This window comes from Oryx dammah, unplaced genomic scaffold (genome assembly GCF_014754425.2).
Source record: "Oryx dammah isolate SB20612 unplaced genomic scaffold, SCBI_Odam_1.1 HiC_scaffold_5, whole genome shotgun sequence".
NCBI classification, from domain to species: Eukaryota; Metazoa; Chordata; class Mammalia; order Artiodactyla; family Bovidae; genus Oryx; species Oryx dammah.
This window is the reverse complement of record NW_024070189.1, coordinates 88,845,709-88,858,847: the sequence shown is the minus strand read 5'-3', so window position 1 is coordinate 88,858,847 and position 13,139 is coordinate 88,845,709. Positions and strand designations below refer to the sequence as shown.

Genomic DNA, 13,139 nt, shown 5'->3' with positions numbered 1-13,139 from the left:
GGAGCAGGAAGAAGGGCTCCAGAGACTTCCCTGGCAGTTCACAGGTTAAGACTCCACGTTTCCACTGCAGGGGGCATGGGTTCCATCCCTGGTTAGGGAACTAAGATCCCTCATGCTGCATGTGCTAAGCCGCTTCAGTCTTTTTGCAATCGCATGGACTGTAGCCTGCCAGGCTCCTCTGTTCATGGGATCCTCCAGGCAAAAATACTGGAGGGGGTTGCCATTTCCTCCTCCCGTTGTGCTGCACACTCAGAAGGAAAAAAAAGGCAGGGGGCTCCATGTCCAGTTCTCTTGATGACAGGGGTCAGTGGCTCTGACCTGACTCTCAGGAGAGGTGGATTCAAATGTAGAGACCTGGGCTGGATAAAGTCCCTTCAAACCTCCATGAGGTGCCAGGGGACAGGAGACAGCACCAGACCAGTGCTTTTTCCAATTGCTTTATTACACATGACAAAGATGACCCATCGTGCAAGCCCGCCCACCCCGGCGAGCCCTCAATATGTGAGCTGGTACACCGAGGCGTGGTCCCTGGACCCGGTGATGATCAGGTGGTTGCTGGGGGACACGTCACAGCACATGACGGAGGATCTCTCGGGCACCTGGGAGGGTTGGGGGGCAGAGTGAGGGACTCAGCCATTCTTGTTCTTAACATCTGCCCATCCATTCAAAAGGTGGTCCCTTTTGGTGGTGGGCCTCTGCATTTGGACCCCTAGACCTGGCCCCTCAGCACCCAGGACACACACGCACCACCCTCCTGCCCTACCCTTGTACCTGGACTGCCATGGTCCCCGTGGGCATGCTGAAGATGCTAACCAGGTTGTCTGTTCCCACACTCACCCACCACTGGCCTGGGAAGAGGCAGAGGGGGGCCCAGTCACAGAGAAAGCTGGCAGCTGAGGACTTCCCCTGGGGAATCTGGGAACTGGAGCCCCTCACACCTCCCGGAGTGAACCCCTGCAGATAGCCTCTCTTAGGGGAGTTCCTGCTGATGAAGGGCATGGTCGGGGGGGGTTGGTCAGGAAGGGTCAGAAAGGGCTGAGCAGGAGACTTTCCTGGTAGGGTTAACACTCCATGCTCCCAATGCAGGGGCCCCAGGTTCAATCCCTCGTCAGGGAACTAGATCCCACATGCTGCAGCTAAAGATCCTTCATGCCGCAACTAAGACCCAGTGCAGTCAAATACATAAATATTTACAAAAGAGATGAAAGGGCTGGGTGGAGTGGGTGTGAGTGAGGCAGCGCCCTGTGGGAGGCTGAGAATCGCTGGGGCCCACGGGGGACTCCCCAGTCCCTTCCTGGCTACTCACCCACAGGGGAGAACTTGAGTCCAAGGATGGTGCCGTCCTTACACCCCACCATGCGTTTCTGGCCCCCGAGGCTGGGCTGCAGCCACTGTTGGCCGTTGGCCGTGCCCACCAGCACCCAGTCCTCATGGGGGCTGGGTGACAGGCTCATTATCTGGGGAGAAGACAGCAAGGAAAACATTGGTCAGGTCCCAGCCAAGAGGTGGCAAGAGCCCAGGAACCCACCCTGGGGGCCTGACCGCCTGCCTGCTTCCTGGCTGGGAGGCGCCAACAAGCAACTTCACATTTCCAGCCTAGGTTGGCTCATCTGCAAAATGAGTGTGGTCCTCTCTACCTTACCAGATTATCACAGAGACTCAGAATATGATCCCTTGATACAGAGTACAAAAGCATCTAATGTTATCTGGGCAATGGAGGGGGATGTAGCTAAGCAACCCTCTCTTCACAGCATCACGGAGACTTGCGGTACCACTCCCCCTGCCCTTCCCCCAACCTCCTTCAGTCCCAGGCCCAGCTGCTACTGACCAAGCAGGCCCCATCCCAGCTGCACACCTGAGATTCAAACTGGTATTCTTGGGGCTCCCCAGTGGCCCTCAGATCCCAGCACCGCAGGCAGGCATCCAGACCCCCCGTCCAGACGTACTGGTCTTTAACAGCAATGCTCTTGGCACTGTTTGGATGTCCCGGCAGGTCCCTGGCCCAGGAGAGGCATAGGGAAGGAGGTCAGAGCTCAGACTTTAAGCTCTGCACCTCCGGAGACACCCAATCACACTCCCCAGGGGTGAGTGTAAGCCCCAGGGGACCATGCCTGGGGATATCTGTGCTCCTAGCATTGAGTGGGTGGAGGCTGGGATGCTGCTCAGCACCCCACAGGGCCTGGCACAGCTCCCCAACCAAAAATTATGTTGCCCAATCACATCAGGGTGACAGATGGGGAAACCAAGGCAGACAAGAAGTCCCACAACGGGGCTTCAAACAAACAGCCCAGCCATGACATGAACCCAGGTCTTTAACTCTCCAATGGAAGAGTTCCCAAAGGAAAGGGGCTTTGGCCTTGAAACTGCTGGGTTCCTGCTCAAGGGCCGAGACAGGAAGAGGCTCTCCCCCGGGCCACACCTGACCACACTCCAGTCCCGCAGGTCCCAGATCCTGACGCTGCCGTTGGTGAAGCCAGCAAAAGCCAGGCTGTCCTCAGGGCTGGCAGCCAGGGCCTGGCAGGTGAGGCCCGCGCAGGGCAGTTCAGCTCTCACGTGCAGGGAAGGTGCCGTCAGGTCCCACAGGCTCACACCAGCGAGGTTGTGGCCGCCCGTGAGCAGGGTTGTGCTGTTTGAGAACAGCAGGCAGGTGCGCAGGTAGGCCCCCGGTGTCTGGGGTGGGCACAGTCTGAGGTGAGCTTCCTCCCCTGCTGGGGGCCGGGCACTCCCAGTTCCCACAAGCCCCGCCCCAGAGCCCTCACCTCTACTCTCAAGAAGCTCTCTGGAAACCTGGCCTTCATCACCTGGCCCACCAGGCTCCACACCTTGACGCCACCCCTGCTGCAGGTGAAGGCGTGCCGGGTGAAGCTGCTGATGGCCGTGGCCAGCACAGGCTCCCCATGTTCTAGTCTCCGCATCTTCTCTGCTCTGTGTGGAACGGCCAGCTTCCTGGACTGCCAGGGCAAGACATCAGGTCTATTCCATGTGTTTTCAAAGTCCTCGGGGTCCCAGCATCTTGAGAGAGAAGGCCTCAGAATCAGCAACCTGCCTGAGAGCCTCTGCCTGGAGTAGGGTACCCAGCAAGCCCCAAAAGGGCTTCCTTCCTTTTCAGGTTTATGGATTCTCTCAAACCTCACTTCTCCAGCACACTCTACATCCCCCAAGGTCCAACACACATTCCTCCAAGTATTCTCTGTTTCCTGTAATGGAATACTGCTCCCCTCCACCCAGAATGCTTTGTCCTATCCCAAACTCCTATTCATCCTTCAGGACCCTAAGCATTTTGCCCCTTCCTCCAGGAATTCTTCTCATCCCTACATCTCAGCTCCCCTAGCCTCAGACCACAGGTTGGGACATACTTACATGGGCTTCAGAAATTGATAGGTCTTCCTGGCAAGCTCCTGTGGGTGGATGAGGTCACACCTGAGCCACATCCCCCTAATATCTTGACCGCCTCCCCTCTAGCTTTTGTGTGGAGTACAAGGTCTTACCTGGGCCATGTAGGAGAACATCCCCTGTCCTACAGCACCCAGGCCTGGGCTTCCCTCTCGGGAGCCCTCAGAGGAGCTGGGGGAGGGCGTGGGTGGGAGGAAAACTGGGCAGAGACAAGAGTGAATCAGTGGCAAGCATGCCCCCTCCCCGCCAGGGTGGACTGCCCTTCACCCCCTGGATTACCCAGAGTGTCCTTGGGAAGCATTTTCACTCCCAAGTATCGTGGTCCTGGCTCCTGGTTCTCCTGCCCATGGGAATTGGGGGAATCAGTTCAGACCAAAGGATGTGCCAGGGTTAGTCTGAGAAGCGGAACACGGTGGGAGGGTCCAGGCAGTGTAGACAAGATGCTCTAGCTGCCAGGAGTTCCATCCTTCCATTGAGGCCGAGCTGCAGGTATTCTCTGAGGGTCTCCAAGGGGTAAGGAGGTGGGCAGGCCAATCCCACAGGCACCCAGAGGTCCCTACCAAGGGGCCCAGTCAGGACAAAGCCCACTCCTCTGGGTACTGAGGATTCCAGTTACTTACATGGCCTGGCACCTGGTCTGTCGCTATGACGACAGGAAGGGATAAGGGAGAGAAGGCAGGGCAACCAAGTTCAACAGATGCTGCCTCTCCACGTAGCCTGAGCCCCCCTGTCCGCTCACCCCTAGGGAGACTCACTCCTGTGTCTTGGGTGCTCTCCCTGGTCCTGGGTCCCAGCAAAAATCTCCCAGAGCTGCTCTGTCAGAATATCCTGTGGAAACTGGGGCTCTGAGTCCCAGCACGGCTGTGTGTCTCGCTGGCGGACTGCGTCACTGTCCACTCTGGGGGATTGCTGGAACCAGTCAGATGACCTCATGACCAGGACGTCTTTGAAGTCTAGATCCTGGAGACTGGAGGTCTGTGGGTGCTGGTGGTCCTGGCTGGGTTGCTCACTGAGGGAGGCCTGGCTCCCCTGGTTCTGGAAGCGTAGGGTTGTGGGTGAGGGACATGAGGGTGCACCCTTTGCCCTGAGCCCATCCCCACCCTCCTGGAGGACCCAGGAACCTACCTCCCCCAGCTGGAAGCCTAGGGATTGGCTGCAGGTCTCCATCATCTGTAGGAAGTTTTCTGCCTGGAGGGGAGAAGATCATCCCATTAAAGCTTCATTAAAGGACAGCCTTGGGGGACCTCTCTGGTGGTACAGTGGCTAAGAGTCTATACTCCCAATGCAAGGGGCCTGGGTTTGATCCCTGGTCAGGGAACTAGATCCCACATGCTGCAACTAAGTGTTCAAATGCTGTAGTTCAAGATCCAGCATGCTGCAACCAGTCAACCCTTTAAAGGAAATCAACCTGAATATTCATTGGAAGGACTGATGCTGAAGATGAAGCTCCAATAGTTTGCCACCTGATGTGAAGAGCTGACTCATTGGAAAAGACCATGCATGATGCTGGGAAAGATTGAAGGCAGGAAAAGAAGGGAATGAAAGAGGATGAGATGGTTGGATGGCATTACCATCTCAATAGATGTGAGTATGAACAAACTCCAGGAGACAGTGAAGGACAGGGAAGCCTGGTGTGCTGCAGTCCATGGGGTCGCAAAGAGTCAGACACGACTGAGTAACTGAACACCAACAACAAATGCTGCAACCAAGACTGAAAATCCCGTGCACTGCAACCAGGACCCAGTGCAGTCAAATAAATAATGTAAAAAGGAAAAAAAAAAAAAAAAAAGAACCTTAAGGACAAACCCGTTCCAACAAGCCAGTCTCCTCGTGGGCAATATGGGGTACACCACCTCCCTTGAACGTTTTTGGGTGGATTTGTGGTTACCCAGCAAAAAGCAAGCTCTTGGTACCCAGAAGGCAACCATGGCTGCAGGTGACAAAAATTGAGCCCTAATGACTAGTCACCACCCTAAGATGGTCAAGTCATCAAACTCACATTTTCTTGGGCCTGAATGCCACTGCCACTTAAAATGGCTTCAAGAAGCAAAGCCCTGTTACCCAGGTCCCCCCGTGTGGGGACTGACATTTGAATTTGCTGAAATGTTGCAAAGATCCTAAGAAATCAATGGTTTCCTCTTCAGGAGCAGGGCTGGTGACAGGGCAACCAGGGAACCTGGCTGGTCACTTATTTTACATTTAAAGTGGAGCCAAGCCTTCTCTGGGTCTTCCCTGGTGGCTCAGAGGTTAAAGCGCCTGCCTACAATGCAGGAGACCTGGGTTTGATCCCTGGGTGGGGAAGATCCCCTGGAGAAGGAAATGGCAACCCACTCCAGTATTTTTGCCTGGAGAATCCCATGGACAGAGGAGCCTGGTGGGCTACAGTCCATGGGGTTACAGAGTCGGATACGACTGAGTGACTTAACTTTCTTTCTTTAAGGCTTCTCTGATGGTCCAGTGGCTAAGACTCTGTGCTCCCAATGTAGGGGGCCTGGGTTTAATCCCTGGTCAGGGAACTAGATCCCACATGCCCTGGTACAGCCAAATAAATATTTTAAAAAATAAAAGTCAAGCAATGTGACTGCTACCAATTCCAGGTTTAAGTCAACAGTTTCTGTGGTCATGGAAGGCTCCCTAAATTTTCTTTCTCGCTCCCAGCAGGTTGCCCATCTGTTCCTTTAGGATAGGCTTCCTCCTATGGCGCGTCCTACTGCTTTCCTCCACAAAGCTTTTCTGGCCCAAGTACTAGAATCGATTTTAACCTCTCCTTCCTTGAGACTGTGCTGCCCTGCACAGACCGGCTGCAGGTGGCTATTTAAATATAAAGTTAAGTATAATTAAGAATGCGGGCACTTCCCTGGTGGTCCAGCTGTTACAGGTTCTATCCCTAGTCAGGGAACTAAGATTGCACATGTAGTAGGACGAGGTCAAAAAAATAAAATAAAATGCAACCCTGAGGCCCACCGGCCACATCCAAGGGCTCAAGAACCAAGGACAGGGATTTTCCTGGTGGACCAGTGGCCAAGACTCCAAGTTTTCAATGCAAGGGGCCTCGGTTTGATCCCTAATCAGGGGAACTAGATCCCCCATGCCTCAATTAAGACTTGGTACAGTCAAAAAAATAAAAAGAACCAAGGGCAGCAGCTCCTACAATGTTCCTGGCCTCCAGCCGAGGACACAAACCATCCAAGACAGGAAGCCCCCCCTACAGTACTGCCAGGAATTCACTGTGGAGACCCACCTTCTCGGGCTGATAAGAGGCTCTGTGAGAATGTGCGTATATGCAGCTATATTTAGTCCAGGAAGACTAAATATAGTGATATTAAGAATGTTCTAGACCTGCCTGCTAAGGTTGAGTCCTTGACATGTGGACGGTGCCACTTGATTGCCAACTAAAATGTAAATAGCCACACGTGTCCCATGTCTACTGCAGAGGAGGACACAGGTTCGGTCTTTGGCCTGTGGCTTTGGAGGCAGTGCCCACGGGCCTTACCAATGCACATGCCTCTTCTCCGTGGTGGATACCAAGATACCCTTTGGCTCAGGGTGAATTCCGAAATTCTGGGGAAATGTTCTAATTCACAGAAAGAAATAACTGCTAAGGAATGTGGGGTGAGTGCTGACCATGGCTCAGTTCTGTTGAACAGGCACCACTGAGGTTCCCATCCTGCAGATGAGAAAATGAGGCTCAGAGCCCCAAAGTCAATTTCCCAAAGTCAGGATATATGGTGGCTGGGCTGTGTTTACCTGTGCCCACTCACAGCCTTGTTCATTTCCTGCTTGTCACTGGGGTGGACAGGATAGGGGAGGGAGAGGCTGGGGTGAGGACCCCCTCCCTGAGCCCTCGTAGCTCCAGGCGGTTGCTTCCTAGGGCAGCCAGAGATGGATTCCCCAGCTGGGCCTCCCAGCAGCACAAGGCCCAGGGGAGCCTTCCCCAATTCGCCCTGGCTCGTTAATGCGCAATTTACTGGCACTTTAATGCACTCAGCATGAAAAGTGCTGCTCCCCCCTGCCTGTGAGCTGGCCCTCCCTGGGGAGAGCTGTGTGCAGGCAGGCTGGGGAGCGTGGGGCCCTGCTGCTGCTGCTCGGGATTTTAAATGTGCATTGAGGGAAGCTGGTAGAGGAGGGACTGAAAACAGGGGAGGGGGCGGTAGTTTAAACCAGGAGTAAGCATTACCTGGGGCTCTCTGTGGGGGAAGAGGTGCTTGATGGAGACCCTCTGGGATCCTCCTCAGACCCTTCAATGCTCAGCACCTATGAATTTCCTCCTCCAAACAGATCCCCACTCTGCCTGTTTCTCACCACCAAACCTTCCCAGTGATCAGCTTCCCACACCTGGATAGTCCTAACTGGACCCCAACTCCTGTCCCTTCCTCCCCACAGCAGGCACCAGAGGGTGCTGGTGAGCATCTGAGTCAGGGCCCACCCCCTCCTCTGCCCACAGCCCTCCAGGGCTCCCACCTTCCGGAGAGCAAAAACCCAAGTCCTCCTGCAGTCCACAAGGGCCTGCACGACCTGCCCCATCCCCTCCCTCGCTCCTCTCCTTCCTCTTTCCCCCTGGCTCACTCTGCTCCAGCCACAGGGCCCTTCTGGTTGTTTCCCCAACATGCGAGGGCCAGGCTCAGTCCTGCCGCAGGGCCTTTGCACAGGCTATGCCTCTGCCAGGGCTCCTCCTCATTCAGACACCTATCCTCCCTCCTCCTCTGATCTCCTTCAAGAATTTGCTCAAATGCCACAGAGTCTTCCCTGACCGCCCTGAATTGTAACCCACTGCCACCTTGGTACCCACCTCCCTCCACATCCCCCCCCCCTTTTTTTTAAGTCATTTCAGTCATGTCTGACTCTGTGCGACCTCACAGACGGCAGCCCACCAGGCTCCCCCATCCCTGGGATTCTCCAGGTAAGAACACTGGAGTGGGTTGCCTTTTCCTTCTCCAATACATGAAAGTGAAAAGTGAAAGTGAAGTCTCTCAGTCGTGTCCGACTCTTAGCGACCCCATGGACTGCAGCCTACCAGGCTCCTCCATCCATGGGATTTTCCAGGCAAGAGTACTGGAGTGGGGTGCCATTGCCTTCTCCTTGGGGCTGCTCAATTCCACCTCCCACCATGCCCAGTCCTCACCATCTGACACTTCTGTTTACCAAGTTCCTCTCACCCCAAGGGCAGCGGTTTGTCTGTGTTCTCTTTTGCTATTTCCCTGGCGCCTACAACCGTACTTGGCAAGGAGGTGATGGATAAATATCTGTTGAATGAATAACCGTGTTCTGCATGCTTCCTGGCCCCTCCTCCTCCACTCTGCTCTACTCTGGATCTGTCTTTCCCTGTTCCCTGAGCTTCTCACCCCAGGCTCTGCTAAGTCGCAGACACGGCCCTGGCCCTCCGCCAGTCACATGTGGCACAGGCGGAAAAGTCCTGCCAGTGCCCAGGAGAAAGGAGCCAGGTGGCGGGAGGACAGGCGGGGTGGAAGCTGCGCTTCAGCCTGGGCAAGGCGCCCCATGTGGGAGGAGGGGAGGCCTGGTTCAGGCCTGCTCTCCCCTGCCAATGTGAGCCAGGCCGTTGAGAACCTCAGATACATGGAGATTGCATTCGGCTGTGCCTGGCACATAATGGCCCCTTCCTAGCAGAAGTAACTGACCTGTGAAGTGCTGACAGGCCCCTGGCCTTCTCCAGCCCCATGGGGATTGGAAGCAGGCCCAGAAGGAGAGGCACAGGATTGGAGATGCACTCTTGAGATGTGGGGCTACCTCATATCCTGGGGTTCCACTTAAGGCCTCACCCCCTCTATCTGCAGCCCTCCCACCTCCCAGGGGGCAGGGGGAAGCCCAAGTCTTCCCCTGCAGCCTGCTAGGGCCTGCACCACCTGCCCTGTCCCTCTCTGGCCTCCCCTCTTCCCTCTCTCCCCCTTTCTCCTGCCATGCAAGGAGGGCAGCCCTCCCTCGCCACCCAAGCTCCCGTCACTCATTCACCTGCTTGAGATGCTCCTGGATCCCCTGCTGGATTTTGAGGACCTGCAAAGAACACCAGCAATCACATGAGGAGGCGGTAGACGGACATGAGCAAGAGTGCAAGACTTAATGCTGTGTGGCCCTCTCCCCAGCTGTGTGACCCTGGACAAGCTGTGATACCTCTCTGGTCTCTGCTCTCATCAAATGGGATACGGCCAACCATACTCAGAGTGGGAGGTAATTAGGGAGACCCCTGGCTGTTATGCTTTCAAACTGTGGTTCTGAAGAAGACTTTTGAGAGTCCCTTGGACTGCAAGGAGATCAAACCAATCAATACCAAAGGAAATCAACCCTGAATATTCATTGGAAGGACTGATGCTGAAACCGAAGCTACAATACTTTGGCCACCTGATGCGAAGAGCCAACCCATTGGAAAAGACTTTGATACCAGGAAAGATCGAGGGCAGGAGGAGAAGTGGGCAACAGAGGATGAGATGGTTGGATGGCATCACCACTTAGTGGACATGAGTTTGAGCAAGCTCCAGAGATAGTGGAGGACAAGGGAAGCCTGGCATGCTGCAGTCCATGGTGTCGCAAAGAGTCGGACATGACTGAGCAACTGAACAACAACTGACTGTCAATCTAGATATGAAGATAAGGCCAAAGGGGGCTGTGACCTGCCCTGCCCCCTCCCTCCCTGCCCTCTCCACCTCCCTCTTCCCCCTCACTCACTGCTCCAGCCTCACGGGCCTCCTCACTGTTTCTCCAACCCCAGGCACAGTCCTTCCCCAGGGCCTCTGCACATGCTATGCTTGCTGCCTGAAACAACCTTCCCTGTTCTCTCTAGGGTGACAGAAACTCCGTATCTTTGATGTCTCGCTGAGCACGTCACTTCCTCCAAGAAGCCCTTCCTGACTACCTGGGCTCAAAACCCTGACTCATTTTCACCCCTTCTATTTTCTTTTAAGCACTTACATTTTTGTGAAATCTTGCTTCTCTAGTTACATACTGTCTCCCTCCTCCCCCTAGAGCTGCTTTGTCCAATGAGGGTGCCACCAGTCAAATAAGACTCTTTAACTTTAAATCAATAAAAATTCAGCTCCTTACAGGAGCACAGGAGCCACATGGGGCTGGTGAGTCCCATACTGGACCCTGTTGATAGAGAACATTCCTAACATCGTGAAAAGTTCCAGAAGACAGCACACACTGGAACATAAACTGCTGAAGGGCAAGGGACTCTAGTCATGCTGTATACTCCTAACTGACCAACTGTGGCCTGAAGAAACATCTCCTTAATTTAAATATGGAATTGCTTGTTTTCACAGCCAGGTTTTCATTAATTAAGAAAAACTCACATGGGCTTCCCTTGTGGTTCAGTGCAAGACATGGGTTCAGTTCCTGGCCAGGGAAGATCCCACATGCCTCAAAGCATCTGAGCCCAGGTGCCACAGCTCTGAGCCTGTGCTCTAGAGCCTGAAAGCCACAACTACTGAGTCCTGTGCTCTGCAGTGAGTAGTCCTCGAGCCCAACTAGAGAGTAGCCCCCACTCGCCACAACTAAAGAAAGCCTGAGAGCAGCAACAAAGACCCACCATAGCCAAAAATAAAAATAAAAGTGTCTATGAATTCCATTTAAAAGAAGAAAAACACACGAAGATGGGGCTCAGTGGGTTCTTTGCATTGCCTAAAGCAAGCAAAGTAGAGGTGGTGTCCCCTAACCCGGATTATGAGACTAAACACAACAGCCTTTCCAGGTGGCTCAAGACGGGCTGACAGGTGGGGGCGGGGCTCACCAAGCCGTAAGCGAGGTCCACCTGCGTCGTCAAGTGAGTGGGGAACCTGCCGGGGAAGACAGACCTGCTGGAAGTGGAGGCCTCAAGACCCTTCCCCAGAACGTGCCCTGCCCTCAGTCCCCCAGCAGGGCAGTTCCATTAAGGGAGCTAGTCCCTTCCACGTGCCACACTGAAGGCAGCGTCAAGACGAACGTGATTTTAATGCAGTATTTTATAAAATATAATTGAATGTGAGCAAACTCACACTGAACCACACACAGTCAAAAACTGAAATGAAAGCCAGGATTGGTATCACTGGTTTTCCTTTCCTTCTGCTTCACCCTCCAACATGGTCGCTGCCCACAATGGTCCTGCATTTTGGGCCATGGACACAAAGTTTGGGTTCTTTCCCTCTATGAGACTTCAGGCCACAGTGGTGCCTCTAGCCCCCGGGGATTGTCCTCACCTGGGGAAATGCTGCTTGAGCTGATCCAGGATGTCCTGATAGTTCTGGGCTGGAAGGTTGGCCTCAGGATGTGCCTGGAGAAGTCAAAGTGGGGGATAAATAAAACCCACAGACTGCCAGCATACTTGCTGTCAGGTTATCAGCCCCAGAGAGGGCAGGGTGGGACCTCCTGAGACCTGAAGGTCATTTGCTCTCTCTGTTATTACTTTAAGTACCCACACAGTATCTTCCATCTTGATTCTTGGCATAAAGTTGAAAATATTTACTTTCTGGCCTGTTATGGAAGCTTGCCGGCCCCTGGCCTAAACTGTTAGAAGTGGTTTTCTCTGGGAAGTAATGGGGTCAGGGGCAGGAAAGAGGAAGGGACTTGTAAAATATTAACTGAATAGATGATGTAGCCAGGTGTTTATCACCTGAGTGATAAAATGTTTACTTTTAAAATGAAAGTGCCTTAAAGTATGATGGCTTAATATCCCCAGCTTAAAGGCCTAGCCAGCCAGCCCATGTCTCTCCCTTAGGAGCAGGAGAGAGAGATTTGAGCCCAGCTGCTGCCTCCTCGCCCCTCCCCTAGGGGTAATGCCTCACCATGTTTTGAGGGTGCCCGTGGGGGCTGAGATGACCCCAAGAGGTCACTCTTCAGGCTGCAGTAACAGGGACTTTAGCCAGGGACTCTAAAATTAACAAGGAGATGAGAGATCCTGAGCGCAGAAGGCTGATCAGGAACAGAGACACAACCAGCCTCACCCTACCCTTGGCCCACCTTGATCTTCCCTCTAGGACTAAGTCCTGGGCCTCCAATCCCCTCCCTAACTGCCAGCACCCCCCTGCATTCTCTACATCCGATGTTCATTCATTCACCTCTCTCTGGGGATTCCAGATGTGCTGATTCCTGGTGCGGAGCCCCCTGGGACTTCACTCTATGAGGTGGGGCGCAGGGTTATGGTGCCAAACATATACACTTCCTTCTAGGAGCAGCCAGGGCTGGAGGAACCCCAGAGAAAGATATCAAAACTCAAATTTAGTTTTGAGACAATTTGCTAAAGCACCGGAGAACATCATTTGGAAAGGGGTTTTGAAGGATGAATAAGAGTTGGCTAGGTGAATTAGAAATTTCTCAGAAAGAAAGAGACCTAATCATTTCTGCGGCACTAAACTCCTTCTTTACTTCTGCCCCTCAGCACCCTTCCAGCCTCCTCCCCAACCCAGGGACTCTGGGGTCCGCCAAGAGATCTAAAGGCCTACCCACCTTTTTTAGGATGGTGGCCCAGAAGGAAGCCGCCAGGGTCAGCCAAGTTCAGGCGGACAGGAAGCAACCCCCGTCCCCGGAGGCCAATTGACCCATCGGGCCCCGCCCCGCCCCGCCCCGCCCCCGCCCCTGCCCGCCCCGGCCCCGCCCCGCCGCCACCTGCACCACGAAGCCGGTCAATGAACTAGCAGCAGCTGCACGTGGGCTCGGGCTCCGCAGGCGGCCGCCGGCGGCGCTGACCAATCGTAAGGGCGCTTACCCACGTGGGCCTCGACTCCCGTCTATGATTGGTCGGCTCTCCCCAGCGCCGGAAGGGC

General features: G+C 54.3%; 1 protein-coding gene across 2 annotated transcripts; it reads right to left on the bottom strand.

Annotated features, from left to right (window-relative positions):
* Nucleotides 1-421: 421 nt before the first annotated feature.
* Nucleotides 422-12,826, bottom strand: TLE6 (TLE family member 6, subcortical maternal complex member). 2 transcript variants are annotated; one of them, XM_040241898.1, is made up of 17 exons: nt 12,435-12,826; nt 12,162-12,247; nt 11,577-11,650; nt 11,132-11,177; nt 9,361-9,402; nt 4,519-4,581; nt 4,149-4,428; nt 4,014-4,036; nt 3,673-3,733; nt 3,489-3,592; nt 3,361-3,398; nt 2,760-3,012; nt 2,420-2,670; nt 1,856-1,997; nt 1,307-1,457; nt 772-848; nt 422-599 (listed from the first exon to the last, which is right to left on the bottom strand). In XM_040241898.1, exons 2-17 carry the CDS (start codon nt 12,162-12,164, stop codon nt 495-497), a joined length of 1,713 nt encoding a protein of 570 aa, XP_040097832.1. In that variant the 5' UTR covers nt 12,165-12,247; nt 12,435-12,826; the 3' UTR covers nt 422-494. The 2 variants fall into 2 exon arrangements, with proteins under 2 accessions (XP_040097832.1, XP_040097834.1); XM_040241900.1 differs by lacking the exons at nt 11,132-11,177; nt 11,577-11,650; nt 12,162-12,247; nt 12,435-12,826 and adding an exon at nt 10,072-10,167.
* Between the last annotated feature and the right edge of the window lie 313 nt (nt 12,827-13,139).

Excerpts from the sequence above, each read along its gene's own strand:
- TLE6 (XM_040241898.1), bottom strand. Across the intron at positions 11,178-11,576 it reads CTCAAGCAGCATTTCCCCAG|GTTCCCCACTCACTTGACGA; the intron begins GTGAGGACAATC and ends CTTCCCCGGCAG. Across the intron at positions 3,734-4,013 it reads CAGACCAGGTGCCAGGCCAT|GAGAACCAGGAGCCAGGACC; the intron begins GTAAGTAACTGG and ends TCCCATGGGCAG.